Source organism: Hetaerina americana, unplaced genomic scaffold (assembly GCF_022747635.1).
Source record: "Hetaerina americana unplaced genomic scaffold, ioHetAmer1.1.p SCAF_9, whole genome shotgun sequence".
Lineage (NCBI taxonomy): Eukaryota > Metazoa > Arthropoda > Insecta > Odonata > Calopterygidae > Hetaerina > Hetaerina americana.
Window position 1 is genome coordinate 20,219,622 of NW_027287538.1, and position 20,654 is coordinate 20,240,275.

Consider the following 20,654-nt stretch of genomic DNA (forward strand, 5'->3'; position numbering starts at 1 on the left):
TTAGATGAACTAGATTGGGAATCACTTAAATAAGCGAAGATTAAATTAATTATTAAATCTCTTACAATGATTGGAAGGATGTCTCCTTTTAAGGATGATGTAGAAAATGTATTATTGATCCCATCGTACTACGGTAGACGAGATCATGTCAATGAAATTGGGAGAGATTAAATGCAGAACAGATAGATTTAAGATTTCATTTTATCTTTACCCTACCAACGATAAGGGAGGAGAATGACGTCTGATCGCGCCAAGGGGGGGGGGAATATTTTGGGTCAAAAATAGTCTTATTAGTAATCACTCTCTGTAACACACCCTAGCGGAGATTTGCAGGGTACAATTATGAACATACGTATATACAAATTCAAGTACTCCTTCTTTCCTCGGACGATAAGTAACCATGAAAAAAACGAACCTAAGAGCAAGAAAAAAATTATTAATTTTAACACTAGAATTTAATGAATTATTCATACGTAAAATGTACTTCATAGTGTATATTGGCATGTATAAGCACGAGAGTTAAATTATATGGGCTAGCATGTATTCAAGTGTACGATTAAAATAAGTATTCTCCGTGTATGGCTATTGGCTGTTGCCCCACCACCCCAGCCACACGCCCTAGTGGCGACTTGCGGGGTGTCGATGAAGATGTAGATGTAGATTGTGAGAGACTAATCAGTGTTCTTATAGTCAGAGAATAGTGCAGATTATAAAAGACCAGCGCATTTCCAAATGTTGGCACGTTTAAGGCCCACCATCGAGTTAAAAACCAAATAACCGTGTGTTTTGGAAATATATGGCAAGTTAATCCGATAATTTTTGTCTACGAGAAGGGTATTATAAATCTACATCTACGCAATTCAGCAATTCTTTCATTTGGACAGTATTTTAGCGAAAAAGGGGCATTGCAAATGGTAGTAAGGAGAAGAAATGCGTTAGCGAAAGAGGCATATGCAACACGCATGAGTACGCAAAGAAAAGAATGTGTTAAGACTAATGCGGAGCGTAATGCTTTTTACGGACAAGTAGCGGAGAAGAATGGAGAAAATAGGTTGAACCAATAGAGGAATACAAAACTTCCGAGGTTTCCAATTTGGGCTGCGAGGAGACGAAGTCACTGTTGGGGAAATCCGAAATAGGCTGAATAAAATGAATAGAGGAAATGCATCGAAAGGCATGATGGAGGTGTTTTGATAAGGCCCGTGATATAAAGAAGGGAGAAGACGTTGGGTATGCGGAGGAATAAAGGATGGACTTTAGAGAGAGGGGGGGGACATGAAAGCAAGAAGTTACGAAAAAATTTAGAAATAATTAGGAAGTTCCCACGCTACTTGTAAATTAATAGTTATTTCGGATCGTAAACCAAAGGCACCATGAAAATGGGTACAAAACCACGAACCCGGACCCTTAATCATGAAAAAAAATTTCTTTGCCTTCAACAATCTTTGACAAATTCCAAAAAACTACGGGAGATGCCAAGAAGGTAACTTCTATCGGAGTCATCGTCTAAGTGTGAATTACAATGCAACAAGCCCGGTTAAGGCAAATGGTTTTTACACTCAGAAATTGTTGCAATTTAACATTCTTAATACGATCGGGAATTAAATAGATGCATGAAGGCGAAAGATGTCTGATTTTAAATCGCACATAATGGAGTTGTTTCATGAAACGTCTCTTCTCCCGTATCTAATTCAAAAGATCTATACACCGAGTATTCATATTTTCTAAGGCAACACTGCGACCTACCGTGAGGCTACACTAGAGGGACACCACCAATACCTGGGTTATAACTTTTGCAATTTTACAGTCAAAGAGTTTCGCAGGCAATATCCTCACACCAAACACGGAGCACGCTATAGCCTTCTTCTGCTGTTTTTTTTTTGTACTGGATAGATCCGGTCGGCCTGAGGTTTCAGGTTGCTTTTGTTGCCCTAGTAATTTCACCGTCCCGAAAAACCGTTCGCTTTTCGCGTGGAAAGTTTAAGAGAGTTCCTGCGGTCTATGGTTAAGAAACAGTGCCCTCGACGCCGGAGTTCTATTTAGTGGCCGTCCTTTTCGCGGGTTAAGAGGAATCACCGAAGGAGATTCGCTGATCATTCTGTTTTTTTTCGTTTTAATGTCGATCGAAAAGTGCAAAGAATCACGTGTAGGATTATATTTTTGCATTCACGAGAGCGCGAAACAACAGTACGATATAAAAAAACCTCTTTCTGACGAAAATAACTTGAGAAGACTTTCACTTAACCTTCTCACTCCTACGCTTTAAATTGGTTCCGCTTCTTAAAAGAAAGGGTGATTGGGTCATGTGCAGTATACATGATTTTTCCGAACTAATTTTATGGTACTTTCAGAGAATTATTGGCAATCAAAACCAAATGGACACATACATTCGTTGTCCACTGAGTTAATGTTGGGAACGTCATAAATAAAAACAATAAACACAGCAATCAACCCGAAGGTCGGTTTGGTAGGTGATGATAGATTTCACCAAGCACTAAGAACAACGGCGTGTGAAATTCACCCATCACTTGTGCCGGTTATGGTTTCCTAGGAAGATCTGGTACCCGAAAAATCACATAGCTTGGATGGAGCTGTAGGTGCTCAGAGAGCCTTGACCAGGAAGCGAACTCGCACCCTCCGGTCAGTAGTCCAACGCTCTACCCCCTGGACTACCGTGACCCACGTACATATATATATAGATGATTTCGTCGAAGTAACACGGAAGTGTTGAATAACAAACTTTGACAGCAACAAACAATATAGGAATACATAAAAAGATCACTCACACGTTATTTCTTGATCATTTCGATAGAATTTCACTCCGTCTTCATCGGAAGAAATAGAAGTAATGACTGAAGATATAATAGAAGTGATGAGTCATTACTTCTATTTCTTCCGATAAAGACGGAGTTGAATTCTGTCGAAATTATCAAGAAATAACGTGTGAGTGATCTTTTTATGAGTTCTTATATTGTTTCTTTCTGTCAAAGTTTGTTTTATATACATACACACATGTATATGTATATATATATATATATATATATATATATATATATATATATATATATATATACACACACACACACTCACACATACATATATGAAGTCGCGGTAGTCCAGGGGTGTACATACCTTGGACTAATTCATTAAATTCTAATATTAAGGTTGATTTTAATTTTTTCGCGCTCTTGGGTTAGCTTTTGTCACGACATGCATTTTACCACGGAAGACCAAGTACCATACTTGAACCTCTCGACGATGGTGTCTACATAAATCTATCTCTGTTTTATCCAATGGTGATTGATGGATATCAACCAATATATAATTTGGTGCTATAAAATTCCCTCGGTGTGGCAAAGAAAACTAAAGCACCCTGCACCTTCTTAGAGTCTTTAAAATCTCGCGTGCTTTCTTTGCAGACCAGGGGATTCCCAGCCTAATCTAACTAACGAAACTAACGAAGTCTTATCTCATGGATTCCAGATACTTGCCGCGTATCCTAATTAAGTGAAGTTAGACCTCTCTCCCTTACTCATTCATTCAATTTTTTTATGACCCTTCTAAAGAAATTTCCCTTCGTCTTTAAGGCTCACCATTTAAACAGACACATAGGTCGAAATAGTCTCGCCAACAATGGGACTGATTGTACATTCAACACTTTCCAAATTACAACCTGCCCCGGCGGTTAAAAAAAGTACGCTTTTTACATCCTACCGATTTTTAAATTAAAAAAACCTTTCCAAATATTTCGTATGGATTATCCAAGCGCCTTTTTTGTAAGTATAGAAAAGGTTTCCCGCACTTTGAGGAGGCGGCGTAAACATTTAAACCACGGTTGGGGCAAAAAAACGAAGCGTGCGGGACTTGACACGAAAGTGACCGCATAAGCCTTCACCTCAGGATTTCCCAATCGCCGTTTCCAGACCTAAAAGCAATTTCATTGAGAAACACGATATCAAGAGAGAAAGAGAAAAAAAAGTTCAAGGATCGAAAGATTCGATCTTTCCGCAGAGGGCTTCTTCCCACTAGGGGTTTCTTTCTAATTTGGAACGCACCAAAAAAAGCAAAGAGGCGCCCTAACAAAAAGGCATTCTGGGTATCACCTTGGCTGATACACATCTACACAAAACCAAGCAAACTGCGCCAAGGGCGATTGGCGGGAGGTGTTAGGCCACCAACCATTCATGCACACATACAAACATATATGTACACATATAAAGGACATCTGCATGCAGATATCACAATTCGAGGAGTGAAACTAGAGCAAGTGAATCCTTCATCTACCTGGGCAGTAGCAGAACATGGGATGGAAGATACTCGACCAACATCAAGCAAAGAATGGCTCAAGGAAAGAAGGCGTTCATTGAGAAGAGGCAACTACTATGCTCAAAGACTCGTAAGATTACAAACAAGGAAGCTACTCGTCAAAACGTTCCTTTGGAGCATGGCACTTTACGGTCGGAGACATGGAATATTGGTAACGTGAACAAACGAAGGAAAGAAGCATTTGAAGTATGGTACTGGAGGAGGATGCTGAAGATCAAAAGGACAGGCTAAGTGAGAGGCCAGGAGACAAGTACATAGGGCAAATTAATAAGGACGTAAAACAGGAAACATATCAGAGGAGGAGGGATTTAACAATAAATAGGGAAGAATGGAGGGCTGCAATGGTAAACCAATCTTAAGATTTAAATACTGATGATAATATTATATATTTATTATATATATATATATATATATATATATCCCTCCCCGGACTACAACCTTGACGTGGTGGAAGGGCTTGTGCGTTCCGATGACCCCTAGAGCTGTGCTGGCGGGAGTAATAAAAATTGCTCCTGGTAGGGTCACCCATGACAGATAGGTCGAAGGTTAGGAGCCAGACGAAAGGTAGTCCACGCAGCGTCTGTTCCTCAGTGAGGCGGCTGCAATGGCGTCTGACCCCAGTGGGGCGGCCAGTAAGTGATGGTGTCACGTTAAAATCACTATTGAGGAAGGCAACGGGAAACCACCTCAATTATCATTCCCAAGAACAATGTGATGGACAATATAGATATTTTGAGTCCTGGCAACCACGGGGCTCGGCCCAATCGGCCGTGTGTCGTGCCCGGCAGCGGGGGAGGCAAGGCTTCCACGGTCGTCATCCCACGAAACCCTTGCAAGGGAAAACCAGCAGCAGCAGGACAGAAGACGCAGGAGAAGAAGACCAAATTAGTTAGAATAGGAACGTGGAATGTTAGGACAATGGTGAGGACAGGGAAATTGGAGAATGTTAAGCGAGAGATGGAAAGGGGAAATATAGATATTTTAGGTATATGCGAGGTGAGATGGAAAGATAGCGGGGATTACTGGAGTGATAAGTATAGAATAATATACAGCGGTGGGGACGAGAGCCAACGAGGGGTTGCCATAGTATTAAATGAAGAGGTAGGAAGAAGCGTAGTCAATATACAACAGGTAACGGATAGAATATTACTAGTGGAGATAAAAGCAGAACCGAGGAACTTAGTTATTATACAGGTATACATGCCACCGAGCAACCATAAGGAAGAAGAGGTCGATAGGATATACGACCAGTTAGAGGACATAATCGCGTGTGTTCCTGCGGGGAAACATTTGATAGTGATGGGGGATTGGAATGCGACGGTAGGCGAAGGAAGAGATGGTGATGAGGTGGGGGACTACGGTTTAGGCACGAGGAATGACCGCGGGGAGAAAGCAGTTGAGTTCTGCAGGAGACAGGGGTCAGTCATCACCAACACTTGGTTTAGACACCACAAAAGACGCAGGTATACATGGAAAATGCCAGGTATATATAGGGAAAGGAACTGCCCCCCCCTTCCCTGATGTGTGAATTTCACACGCCATCAGGCTTATTGCTGGGTGAACTCTACAATCAACTACCAAACCGACCTTCAGGTTGATTACTGCGTTTATGGTTATATATATATATATATATATATATATATTCAAACACGAAATCCCGCCAAACGGCGAATAAATACTCATATATACAGAAACAGATAAGGAAAAGGGATAGGAACACATATAAAGGACGAACACAATAAAGGTGGGGAAGGCGGAATCGAACGGATCACAAGAGTAAAAATATTTCTACTCTTGTGATCCGTTCGATTCCGCCTTCCCCACCTTTATTGTGTTCGTCCATTATGTGTGTTCCTATCCCTTTTCCTTATATCTGTTTCTGTATATATGAGTATATATATATATATATATATATATATATATATATTATTTTTATTATTTATATATGTATATATACATATATATACATATATAATATATTATATTTATTTATAATATATACCTAATATATTATATATATAATATGTATGCATTATATACATACATATATATATAATTATGTATATATATATATATATATATATATATATATAATCTAATATCACACATAATATATACAAGTGATTGTGGTTCATTTTATACACTCTTTAAAAAAGCGAAAAACATCTCTTGCGGTAATTTTAACATTCGTTTAAAAACTAAGGTTTCCGATAAAATTTATATATGCGTGCACCACGAAGCACGTATTTTTAGGAAATAAATGGATGTTCTTCTTCCCCTTTCCCTCGCCCCTTTAAACACTATCCCGTTCCCTTAACGTTCACCCATCCCAACTGGTGCTTTCACCCCCTGCCACACACCTTTTTGATTGATCTCTGGGTATTTGAGTAGATGTAGATTCGCAACCCTGTATTAATGGAGTACCCAAGTATTCGAAAAATCCTAAATCGAGTGTTACATTTCTGAAACTCGGAATATTTCTAAATTATTTCATGCCGAAAAAGAAATAGAAGACTTTGGGTGAATGCAAGCGATACAAAATGATAAAATACACAAAGGATGTAATTTCTACTACTTAAAGCCATGAGAATAAAATCTTCAAGGAATTAAAGATGCAATTTACACTTGTTTCCATCATCATCACACTGAAAGGAAGCACGGCCAAGACCATTTAACATACGGTTGAGTTCGCTGATTAGCGACAAGTTCTTTTATTTAATCAAAAAAATTATAGTAAAATTAATAGACGTTTTGTTACCATGCTCTCCAGTTAGTATGCATGCACGTGCGCTCCTATTTTTTCTCAAATCCAATTACAGATTTTGAATACCTTAAGAATCGACCGGAAGCACAGTATTAATTACCACGGGAAGTAATAGAAGACGCTATTACAAAGAACTTCGAAGGTATCAATGTAACAGGATAGACGGTAGAGCTTCTTAAGAGTATTCCTCGGCTTAAATATCTGAGATGACGACAGCGAGTTCGGTTCGTTTCACACAAAGGTATCCAGATGATTAAATCTTAACACAATCCTTGATTAAATCTTCACAGCAAAAGAAATATTTCGATTTTCAGGGATTTGTCGACAACTATATGGTCACCATAATTATTTCCTGATTTATTCATTATTTACTTATATAATATGACAATTTTTAAAAGCATTCCGCGTAATTCATTCAATTTCTCCATTTATATGGTGAGAGCAGTTTCGAATTGAAATCTTGAAATGTGATTGGTTCAATTGCGTGCTCCAATAAGATCATGAGAGATTCTTGCGTTATTGTTTATCACCTGGGAAACCTAAAATGCGCCACATGCAATGCCTGATCTAACGCGCATAGGCTAGTACTCTCCGCCATGTAGTGTATTTACAATAAATGTAAGCCCCAACGGTGAATAATCTCCTAATAAACACTTCCTGATGAAGCGAAAAAATCCTTTTTATTCCTTCTCCTTAACGACGGCTGGAGGGCTGTTTAAAGGTAGACTCCATATTCTCGGCTGCGGGAAAGGAAACGGGATATTAGGGTAAGTCGTATCCTGCGCATCAACCAACCTCGAATCGTATGTACACTATCCCTCTTTTAATTTCCTGCTCGAGTTTATTTACGAGCGCGTAACGCCTTTCTCCGATAGCTTATATTAAAAAGATCCCGGAAGACGAACGAATCGTCCGCAAGGAAAAAGTGTACTTGGAAACGTACTAAGCATACCATATTGCTCAACGGGCACTCACTGCTGGTAAATAGTGCCTGTAAAGGAGTAATTGGATTGGAGAGAGATAGGCAGGGGAGCGGAAACAAACAAAGCTATAGACTGATACCCCAGGGTGATGACACTGGAGTATCAGTTGGAGAGAAAAATAACTTCCAACTCATACGGAAGAAAACCAGGTTCCTTCGAGAATCGATTACGGTTCACGTTCCCTTACGTCAGAATAATAAATGCAGTTCCAGAAATACGCCATCTTGTTTACCTGGAATCATATAACAATTGCTACTGTTTCCACGGATATCATTGGTTTAAACTGTAAACGAAAGCAATAAAAGTTTTTTTAATGGAGGCAAAGCTCTTATACCTTCAAGGAAAGTAAAAGAAACTGAATTGTTGGGAGGACCATTAATTTGTTCTTGGACGAATATATTTTTTATTTCATTCTAAATATTTTCCCTCATTCATATTTATTCCAATCGATTGCTCTAATTTGAATTTAGAACAGTGGAAGGTAACATGACACGTATTACTTAAGAGATAGTTTAACCATTTATTACAAGTAGTAGATTTCATGTTCGCAGTACTTGTCAAATGGCTTTGAGCAACAGGACTCAGATGTACCACGAATCCTGGTGGCTCTTCTCCAATCCTTCCCGGTATATATTATTTTATTTTATTCCTATACGCTCAGTTTGACTCACCTAAGCCACATCAGGTGAGATCGAGGTCAGAAACTAGATCACGTGGATTTGTTTACCCATCTCGAAAGTGTTTTGGATTAAATGGTCAAAGTAGTAGGTACGCAAGGAAATTAAGGGATACACTTGGGAAAGAAGCCTTCACCAGGAGGAAAGAATTGATGACAGGGACTATGTGTAAGATTTTTAATAAAAGGCTTGTCAAAACTTTGATATGGAGTGTGGTTATGTACGGCGCGGAAACATGGTCATTGAAGCTGGATGATAGGCGTGGATTGGAGGCTTATGAAATTTGGGTGTGGAGCAGGATGGAGAAGGTGACGTGGACCGAAAGGAAAGCAAATGAGGTAAAACTAGGTATGGTGGGGGAGGAGAGGGGTTTGTTAGGAGAAATTATACGGAGGTAGGAAAAATGGATACAGAGCATATTGATCGGCAGTGGTTTGTTGCAGACTGGTTTAATGGGAGAAATCCAAAGGCGCCAGGAAAGATGGGTGCAAAGCATTTAGTTCTAAATTATAGCTTAGATCCTTTGCATAAATTGGATGATTCAGTAGCAATGATATAGACAATTTTTTATTAGACCCATCATATTACGACAGAAGTGATCATGTTACTAAAATTCGAGAGATTAAGTGCAGAACAGTAACATTGAAGACGTCAAATTTCTCAAGAACGATAAGGGATCAGGATCCAATAATGTTTGTCCGAAAGCGCTATGAGGGAACGGTGTTTTTGGTCAAGAGTAGTCGGGTGTCTAATTACTCCCTGCTACGCACCCTCGCATTTCACTAAACATACTAAACTAGATCTAGACAATGGGATCTTGAACACTGTGAAAGATGGGAGAATCTTAGGAAAACGAGGAAGGGGCAGGAATAAGATAGGGATGTTGGACGGAATGAAGGGAGGATGGAAGCATTCGGAGATGAAGAGGGGTTTGTTGTAGAGTAGGATGTCAGGTTGTGCTTTTATTTGAGAGATAAGAAAATGTGTCGTTCAGTTAGTGCCCACACACAACCTTACCTTAAAGGATACGCTACGCAATAATAACAATAATTAATTACGTAAATTTAAAAAAATATTTTTGTCAGCAACACTGCAATCTTTACCTGGCCATTTGAAGTGAATTTTCTGCAGGGACGGCACGTGCGGTGTGTGAGATCACTCTCCGAAAAAATCCGTTACATGACATCACGACTTCACAGCGAGGGATGAACTCTTAACCCACGACATTTCGTTGTGGTCGGGGTCACGCGTCTCCATTAGGAATGACTCATGTTTTCAAATTTCTACCGTCAAAGGCAACCGTTGGATAGCCTTAACAGCTGAGAAGCGTATTTTTTCAACGTGCGACAGTGCAAATCGACCGGCCGAGATTTAAAATCGACAGGAAGAATTTAAAACAAATGTTCTAGAGGTGTGATCATTTAAAATAACTGTTAAAAATACATCTATCTATCCTGTCGGAATGGTCCGATTCTATCTTTCTGTCCACTAATGGTGAGCCTAAATCGTTATGTTTCCAATCAGACGTTTCGCAGCTCACGGTGTTGATTAATCGTTGGAGAAAAAGTCCATATTAACGCTCTCGGAATTCAAACATTTGAGCATGCAAATCCACCTTCGAATAATTAGTAAACATTTGCCCAGTTAACATAACAAATTATGATAGTATCTAAAAAGGATATTGGATAAAAAACATAAACAATATAATTGTGTAGACAACTAAAAATAATCTTACTAACAACAGAATTAGACAAAAATGTAAACAACACACTTAACAATGAAATCTGATTGAAAATTACGAACGACAGACATCAAATTAAAATTAACGGAAACTCATTCAAACGCAACGAAAAATAATCCCAACTTCTACTCTCTATGATCACTTGAGGAACGATTTTTTTTAAATTTGAACTTATGGGTGATTTTTTCACTACGAAATGCATCAAATTAACATCTGCTTATAAATGGGCCTGTCCAGTATATACGTACGTAGATGGACATACATGAAGGTACGAATACATATATAAATTGCCAGAGTTGTCTTAATGCATTTAAAGAGCCACACCAAAGGATGAGTGGATGATTAAGGTATCAAAAAGAGACGATGTAGTTTTTTTTTCGAGGGTTTTGGAGTCGTCGTTGGAATAATGGGTTGTAAGGATGTGGTTTGCGGGAAAGGAAAGACAAGCGAGTTCTCAAGGGGCGATTTTTATTTTAGGCGATTGTACATCGTTATTTTCCCGTGTTAGAAGAAGCGGCAGGAAGCGTCCGTCATTCGATGACTTCAACAGTCGGTCTGAATTTCCATGTTTCGATTAAATACTAAAAGTATTGTTAGGACAGCGGATAAACTGATTTATTAAGGCTTCCCACTTCCGACATGATGTCGGGGGAAATCTATACCTACATAATTACTCCGAGGTTCACCAAAAGATGTGTGGCACATGGTGCAAGCACCAGATTAAGGCTTAATTCTAATAATTTCTTCATAGCAAAACATACGGCTTACTCGAATGGAAGCAAACTATTTTGGTTTAATCGTCGCCGTAAGCATCTCAAAAAAAAAGGATGATGTCTAACCTGGCATTGCTGTGAGGTTAAAGACTTGACTTACCAAAATAAAAGAAAAAACAAATGAAATTTCACACTAAATTAGGTGAAAAATTAGTCGTGCTATTGTTTTATTCCAAGGGATATAAATATTTCCACCAAATAACGCTCGAGATGATATATTGGACATTCATTGAGTGATTTCGACTTTCCTTTCGATTTCTCATTACTACCTAAAATATGGACCTAATTTCACATCAAATTTGAGAGTAAACATCCCATTTTCTTAGAAATCCAAGGGACGTAAGGATAATACCAGGAACTTCTGCGTTCATTAGAAATCGTGTTAAATCCGTAGAATCCGTACGAATTTTGAATTCGAATCGGAAATATTTTCAATCGAATGTATAAGACATTCAAAATCGGTAGGGAGAATAGATTTAAAAACCGTATCCTCTTTTAAGATTAGAACAGTCTTAATATCATACTTCAGCTTTAAGTGTAGACGCAGGGAGTGGATTTAACGGGGGATGTCCGCAAAAATATCATCACATGGTTACCTTAGTTTGTTTACCTCAATCAAATTTTTAAACCTACAATTACTGATAAAAACCAAGCCAGCAACAAAAAGTTTCTACCCAACGAATATCTGCGTTACGAGGAACTCGTATTTAGGGAACACATTTGTCGAACTTCATCCAAATCCATAAACATTCGAAAATCGATCCAGCAGCCAGATTAAGACGATCGTCACCTTGATAAGCCCACATGATATATCGATGATTCGTTTGAAACGTGGACAAAAAGCGGGTTTTGTCGTCACACCTACTCTCACAATCCTCCTTCGAAAGATAGTATAAATATCACCGACCTCGGAATGGGACATTTCAGGTCGTAATCGACCAAAGTCACGCCACGAAGTGGAGTAAAACACGCATGGCCTCCGAATTTCATTTCCGAAAATCGCCATCGATGTGTCGAAGCGTTATTTAAGTGAATGCAGGGCGAATTTGAACGGATAACACCCTAACTACTTCATAAATCACGAATAAAAAAGAAAACTACCGAATATCGTCGCGAAAACCTTAAAAATAAATCACTTCCGAGCAAGTTAATAATTGAAAAAGATAACCTAAACTGATTTGGGCTTAACTCGGTTGAAGATATTATACGTGCATGTTACTGTAATTAATACTGTTTTCAGTAACTGGCATATTACTCAGTAATTAGAACTAGTGACTTTCCGCAGGATGAGGAATGATCAACAACATGCGCACATTAACGTACCATCTGATAAATGATGATGCCGTAATACTTCAAAACAAGATGTCGCATTCACCTGTGATTCCATGCACAAGCACAGATAATCATTACGTGGACAAGTGACCAGGAAATATAGTAGTATCCTATTTATTTTTTGTCACTAAAAAGACCCGATTTTTCCTGGTGAAGAACAGATCTAAAGACCACTCCTTAATGCGAAGATGCCAATGCAGTGCCGGTGCTGTTCAATCTGTATGCAGAGGAAATGATCAAAGAGGCATGGGAAGAACTGGAAGGTAGGGATGAAAGTGGGCGGGGAATTCGTAAAATCAGTTAGGTTTGCTGATGACCAAGCTTTAGTTTGTCAGTCAGCCAAGGGGTTGCAGGCATTGCTGAGTGAATTGGAAATTCAGTGCGACAGGTATGGGATGAGAATCAATATTAATAAAACAAAGGTTATGCGATTTTCTAGAAAGAAAAAGGCTAAGCTTAACATTAAAATAGGTGGGCAAAAAATAGAGCAGGTAGAAGAGTTTACGTATCTCGGTAGTGCCTTGGACCAACACGGTCAAAGTAGCAGGGACGTAAGGAGAAGAATTGCGCTAGGCAAAGAGGCTTTCACAAGGAGGAGGGAGTTGATGACGGGGACTTTGAGTAAGGATGTTAAGAAAAGACTCGTAAAAACTTTGATATGGAGCGTAGCTATGTACGGTGCGGAAACGTGGTCATTGAAGCAGGAGGATAGACGTAGATTGGAGGCTTTTGAAATGTGGGTGTGGAGAAGAATGGAGAAGGTGAAATGGACAGAGAAGAAAACAAATGAGGAAGTACTCGGTATGGTGGGCGAGGAGAGGGGTTTGTTGGGAGAAATCCTATGGAAGCAAGAAAAATGGATGCAAATCATATTGATCGGCAGTGGGTTGTTGAAGACTGTAATAGAGGGGAGAATGCTAGGCAAACAAGGAAAGGGAAGGAACAGGATAGGGATGTGGACGAGCTGGATGTTAGAGGAGTAGGATTTTTGGTTGCGTTTTGTTAGGAGAGACAAGATATTTATGCATTTGGTAGTTGTATCCCTCCGAAACCTACCTTAACCGATAGATTCCCGTTAAATAAATTATTTTTTCTATCCTGAACTCTTGCGTGATCGAATATGAAACGGATTCGATCCGAAAGATCCGCTTCCGCACCGATATACCGAGTGGTAGGAACACTCAGGGGGTATTAGTTTGCTTATTTATGTGCATATATTTCGACCGCGGCGCTCGCGAGTCGATCAAGTGCTCTCGTCCCCATCCCCTCCCCCTTCTTCCTTACGCAACTCTTTCCGATGGCGCGTCAACCTTCCGAGCCCTCGTGATAACTGACCTACACACACACAATCCCAATTCAACCCCTCCCCCAATATGATTCAAAACCCGTGAGCCTCTGATTGGTCGAGAGATCATCCCTTCTCCGCACCCTCCGAATGGCTAAACCGCCAGAAAGATTCGTGGTGGCACATTCAAGTCCAAATTTGGTAAAAGCACCCTGGAGGGATTTGAAAACCGTCCGGTACAGACTTACGAAGTTTTTTTACGAGGGTGGTGAGTTGTTCGAGTGAAATTAAGAGAAAAATAAGACAATTCTTGCCCGATCCAGTCATTCAGGCAGATTTACGCGGTCGTCGGGATTAAAACTCGATTCAAAAACTTTTTATAACTACGATCGGTTGCAATAGAGCATGAAATTAAAAGACTCCGCTGCTGCCATATTTATACGGAACTCACACATTTTTGCTCATCGGGTTTCAGCGTTTAAGAAGTGATTTTGGCAACATATCCAGGTTTTTCACCTGTAAAGAACGGGAGAGGTGATTTGAAAGTTACTCAACCCAAATGATGTGAGCTCCAAATCCTTTCCGAGGATATGAATTCCGCGTCGACTCCTGCGAATATTCTTTAACACTAATGCGGAGACATATTCGTATTAAGAGTGACATGGACGACAGATGGGCTGATATGGGTTTTGGGAAACTATCGAAGCAGAAGGTGGGCAGGTCTAATAAAAAAACCCGTCGTCGAATGAAATAGATAGATATATATCCATAAAAACCACGAAGCCTAATGAGGGAGGACTATAGTTAAAGATGCCATTCTTAGGGCAACCATGTCTGTAAAACGATCGAAATATATTATCATTGTTGAAACGCCATTTCTAACCCTGTCCGTCGTCGTAGAAATTATATGTAATTTTCCAAAGTATACGACATTTTACCTCTACACAATACCAAGTAAGCTGGTGTAAGGGCGGGTGGCGGGGGGTGTTGGAACACAAGCCATACATGCAGAAATATTTGGTTATACATATACGAATACTTGAATACACGTTAGCTCATATTCAACTCTAGTTCACATACCTGCCTATTATGTAGATCATACAATAAAAATCGCGCTGGAAAAATTAATCGAATTATTGCATTTAAGTTAGTTCAATTTTTCGTGCTCTCCGATTCGAATTCGTCATGATTTCGTAACGCGCGAGGAAAGAGCGAAAGCTTGAATCTGGCACGTGACGTGTCTATCAGCCTTGTTTTTAGCCAATGGTGGTGGTCGAATCTCCCAATTTAATTTGGTACACCATAATTCAATCGCAGTGACGCAAGAGTACTTCTACTGCCGCGCACCCTTTTGAAGTCTTTTAAGTCTTGCCTGCTACTTTTCGTGAATCACGGGGCTCATAAACTAATTTCTCTAACATATCCATCACACTTCATTACATACGCAAGTCAATAACCCGTGTATGCCCACTAACGACTGGAAACATATGTAAATGCCTCAAGTCTCTAGTCTTGTAAGCATAACGCCAAATTCTTCTGGTTTCATACATTTAAAAAAATCAGTTGACGGGGATGATCTTTTCATAAAAATACCTGATGCGCGTCTCAAACCAAAATATTTAATTTTCCATTCGTCCCATGCATTTTAAAGAACTGCATGAGATGACGCGACAGCCACTCATACGGAGCCTATTCGCTGGGAAGGATATTAAGGAACTTCACAGTGCAACAAATTATTCACCTAGACACGATTTTCGACCGGGTGCTTTAATCACGCTACCGAGGTGTTCCCCTGGCAATGTGAATTTCTAGGGCCTTTCGAAGTATCAAGATGTCAAGCAAATTGAGGGGACCCGGGTTCGAGGAGAATGATATTTTTTACACTGTTAAATATCTGCATCGCAAACTACACAAAACGTTGATATGACCAAGAGTTAAATTCCCCCTCCCAAATGCGATTAAAGTAGGAGGCGGTTTTAAAGTCAATGAAGGGGTGGGGGGGGGGAGTCAAATGTTACCGGCATCCCAGATGGATTCGGACGGCCTTTCCATACCGAAAGTTAAGGGTTCGATTCTCAGAGGCGAACGCATTTATCTCAATTAGGCCAGGTTGCATACTCGTTCCTCGTTCAATCCAACCGTTAATTAATTCTAAGGTTGACTTCACGTGAAGATTATCGACGCATTCAATTTTACAAACAAATAATTAATCGCTCATTAGTGAATGTAAACACCGTAACCATAGTAAATTCGTCCGTCAGTTATTGAACTGTTTAATGATCGGTACTTAGCTAGCGTTCATAAAACTTGAGTTTTGGCCTTGATAAGTAGGTTTAATAAATGAAAAAGAAAAACTTTGTTCCAATCCACCAATTTATTACAGGTACGACTAGTTTTGACGCTACGGCGTCATCCTCAGGCACTAGTCGTGCCTGTAATAAAGTGGTGGATTGGAACAAAGTTTTTCTTTTTCATTTATTAAAATGAACTTCCACAAAGTTGAGGCTGAAACTATTGAGATAAGTAGGTTTAAGTTTACCTTCAGTTTAACGAGATTATATAAAACCTGGCATTTGTCAAACATCTGTTAAACAGGAGGGGAAAATCGGTTAATTTTCATACGGTAGCAGTGATTACGTACCATTCATCTTGGAGGTGGGAAGGGGCAATCAGAAAGAACTGGTGATTCGGATATTACTAGAATTGTTTCAACGAAAAACGTATTCGCACAACATTCTTTTTCTGAGTGACTTTCAGAAAAATATGCAGCGCAATATAACAAACAATATAGAAAATAAGTAAAATGAACTTAAAGGCGTTAGAAAAAATTAAATCGAAGACAAGAATGAAATGTTTGGAAAGGTTAATAGGATTTCGGGGGATCCTTCGATTCCCACCACTGCTTACGCATTTCGACACAACTATTGCTGTTCCGACCGCCTGCCTGCTCGTCACTTAAGCTAAATTCTGCTATAAAAAGTGCTACATGACAAGGGGTTTTTGAAAGATCGAGGAATTTGCAGAATATCTATTCACTGATCACATCTTCTCACCTTTCCCCTGTTTATATCCTGCCATATCCTGATTGTCCACAGGAGACCGAAGTCCTGCACCTAATTCAAAATCCCTTAAGCTATTGTCACCATTGTTTGAAGAACGAGGATGATTACTACATTCACACCATTCAATTTCACATGGCCAACGTAAGGTTTATTTGCAATTTTATTTTTCTCGCGAATCCTCTCGATTGTCATCGCTTTCTTGGTTATTTTCCGTAAACATTCCTCACGTCATACATAGTTCTATCATTTTCAACGAAAAGTTCTCTTGCTCAAAATATGAGAAAAACTTAACAAAAGTAATAGTCTGAACAATCACTATTTTCTCATCAAAATAATAATAAAGAGATGAAAAACATCGCCATTGTACGAAGCCAGGCCTTCAAATGAGCTTGTATGACAAAATAGATAACCAGTATTAGCTTAACCGCATAGGATACAAAAAAACGCACCGAGAAGTGCTAAAACTTGATAGGATATAACTGTTTTCCGATTAACGTAGAATAAAGCACATACTATCAGATTTTCCTAAAATATTTAGCTACTAAGATGATAAAATTTATAAAATACAAATTCTCCCACCAAAATGATAACTCTCGTGCCGAAAACTATGAAGTACATTAGTTCAGAAATGAAGGGTTTATTTACATGAAAAAAGTACGGGATATGAGCGGCATATTCATATGTGCAATGCCCAATGAAAATCTATAATAAAAATCGCTATTATCTCACTCCAGACGAAGTTATGGTGAAAAATAATTAATGTCACTTACAATATGCATAATTAAAACAATGCGCATCATCGTTTACTGAATGGCGCAAATTTAGGAGACCGATCAGGAAGAGTAGCCAAGGTCTACATAGTCTTACTTTTAGTAACACTATTAAGTAAGTGTTATACGCAGATGTAAGTAAAATACAATATCTTTTATAAAATAGGGTCAAAGGTATATGAAGTAATTGTCAATGCCGCAGACGAAAGCTCTGAAATAAGCCGCTATTTCACCATGGGACTTGGCAACATTAACTGTTTTGCTACATGCATGATTATTTCCAATTTCAAAATGTTCACTGAATTGTTTAAGATTGTACCGTCCATTTAACATCTAATTAAACGAATGAATTCCTCTTACCTTTGAGTTCTCAATCCTCGTTTTCCTTCCATCCATTGAAATAATAAGTTTGGCATCCATATCCTTTTCCCTATAATAATTTAAAAAATCAAGATACATGAATTTGTAGCAAAAACGACTAGAACTAAAAGTCCTACATTAATAATTATTTTTCGGTCAAAAACTATGTGACATCACTTCGAATAGCGGAAAAATGTCACTATCTCTAAGATTCAGCATTTAAACTCCATTACGAGCTCAGAAACACATAATTTGAATATTCATCAATGGGAGGGACAAAAAACAGCTGACAATGAACTCAAAACATTATTCTCGTGTAAATTTACTAAGTGAAATATGTTAACGAAAAATATCTATGATCTACGGTCACTGCACTATCTTGACTAGCTACTGCGGTTTAAGGTAAATTCCAACAATTGTAATTAGAAGTCAATATCTCTGACAATAAATAAAATAAGTCAAGAATTACAGCAGTTACAGAAAACATTTAATTTACTCACCTTTGATTGAATGGGCGAACTCTTACGGCGACCTTTACTGAAGCCATAGCTTAACATTTCACAAAACTCACTTTTCGAGAACTACCAACAGATATTTATACGTTCTATACCTCTGGATGAGGTTCAACAAAACCTTTCCACATTTGGAATGGTTGGGGCCATGACAGCATTTGGATTTAACGTCAGTCCGAGTAGCAAATGTTTCGCCTTTGGCTGTTAACGCTGTTAATAATTTTCCTCGCTAGATGGCGGTACCTTGCAGAGCTTCTAAGACCCGCGTTCAATATGAATATCCTAACATGACTCCAAAATATCCGTACTTTTGTTCTCACGGTTAATAAGAACTTTCGAAGTTATTTAAGTTAAGTTATCTTTCACTGCAAAAATTTCACAAACTTTATAAAGTAAAATTTAACATTGATACCTTTTCCTGATGTGTTGAGTAACTAATCCAAAGAGAGAAAAAAATCTCAAGAGGTTTTTAAATTACGATGGACAAGAAAAAATGAACGGGGAGAATATCAAAAGATATTTTGCAAAAGGAGGTCCCTTGCACCTAGATAAATCCTCAAATGATAAAGAAAACACCAATATATGTTGTGTACATTTCTCAGACCTATCCATTAGTATGGATGATGACAGCAGCAGAGATATGAAGATAGGAAGCAGAAGGAATGTGATCCAAAATCTGAATGAGCATGGTCCAAAAGAGTTTAAAATAAATAAAGATCATCTATGACTAATGGTAGAAGAAATCCAATTCAAATACTGAAAAGTAGGGATAAATTTAACAGTGATATAAATATGGCAAGATTTTATGACTTCATAAAATTGTGAAGTGTATGGAGTAGAAAAACACAATTTTTAACATTTGAAAGTCATCATCAAGTGGGATGTACAGTCAAAAGATGGTATGCATATACAAAAATAGACAGGGCAGAATGGTGGAGAAGTGAGACTGGAGGAGTATGATTACAGTGGCATTGGTGCAATTACCAAAGTCTGACCCCAAGTATACCACCATGAACCACAACTTTCAACATTCATTCTTGGAGGGGTGAAATGCCATAGCCTAGTCAGAGTTGAAGATGAATGCAATGTCTCTTTAACCCAGCAACTTAAGCAGAACGCAAATGCCTCAGGCGAGAAAATTTATGAATGAGAAATCATTACAATAAATTTCTTCTAACCCACTCAATCTAAGATCTTCATCTCCATTCATTCACCCCATTGACCTGTCCCATATTCCTTCCTTAATTCACCAACCCCTGCCTTCCTTTCTCTCGCCATTCGACCCTTCCCAGCTCCACCCTTCCTCTCAAATCACTTTAAAATTAGGTTTATCCTTCCCATCAGCTTACCATAAAAACATAAGGTAATACATTTATGATTTTATAGGACAATAGATCTTCATCCTGGTTGACAATTTAACTCTCATGCTAAACTTGTTTCCTTGGTCAAAGGGATTGGAGAAAACATATACATCAACCACAACATTACCATGTAACAATATTCTATAGGTATGTAATCAGACATATATGTATGTTGTGCAAGGAACTTATCTATGAACAAACTCTTTCATCTTGTACTTAAAATTAAGTGCCTTCCTTCATCCTTTTGGCGATATTAATCCTGTAGCTGTACCAGAAGACATGTGAGTGAATGTAAATCTTATTTAAGAAATTTGAAAGAATTATTGCTCAATTTCCCTGATTTTTACTCCATAATATTTTATCTATTCAAACTAATAACATTTATAAGGTTCGTTTTCGAAAATCTTGTGACAAGAATTCTTGAAAGATAATTATTTTTCATTTATCTATGGTTCCTTTTCCTAAGCTGTTGGAATTCTTTCCATTCATTCCTTTAAAAAAATGGCAGGATGCTGGCGAGAAAGTTTAAATAAGAGATGGCAGTAGCATATCAATCACAGGATTTGAGTGATTTATATTTTGGATAAAACCCATCTATTTTTCCCACCCAACCCTACTACCCAGGGAACACCAGCAAACATTTACAAAAGTTGAAACATGTTATGTTACAAAATTAAAACTGAAAAATTAAAATAGATTGTAATATCT

The 20,654-nt window shown here is 38.5% G+C and overlaps 1 protein-coding gene across 5 annotated transcripts in view; it reads right to left on the bottom strand.

The window, feature by feature from the left end:
- Klp98A (kinesin-like protein 98A) overlaps positions 1-18,705 on the bottom strand; it is a 199,562-nt gene extending 180,857 nt beyond the window's left edge. For all 5 annotated transcript variants that reach the window (XM_071597477.1, XM_071597475.1, XM_071597478.1 and 2 more), the window contains exons 1-2: positions 18,574-18,705; positions 18,074-18,143 (exon numbers count right to left, since the gene is read on the bottom strand). In XM_071597477.1, the coding sequence (XP_071453578.1) occupies positions 18,074-18,143; positions 18,574-18,620 (117 nt within the window). In that variant the 5' untranslated portion in view covers positions 18,621-18,705. The remainder of the gene's footprint in view (positions 1-18,073; positions 18,144-18,573) is intronic.
- Between the last annotated feature and the right edge of the window lie 1,949 nt (positions 18,706-20,654).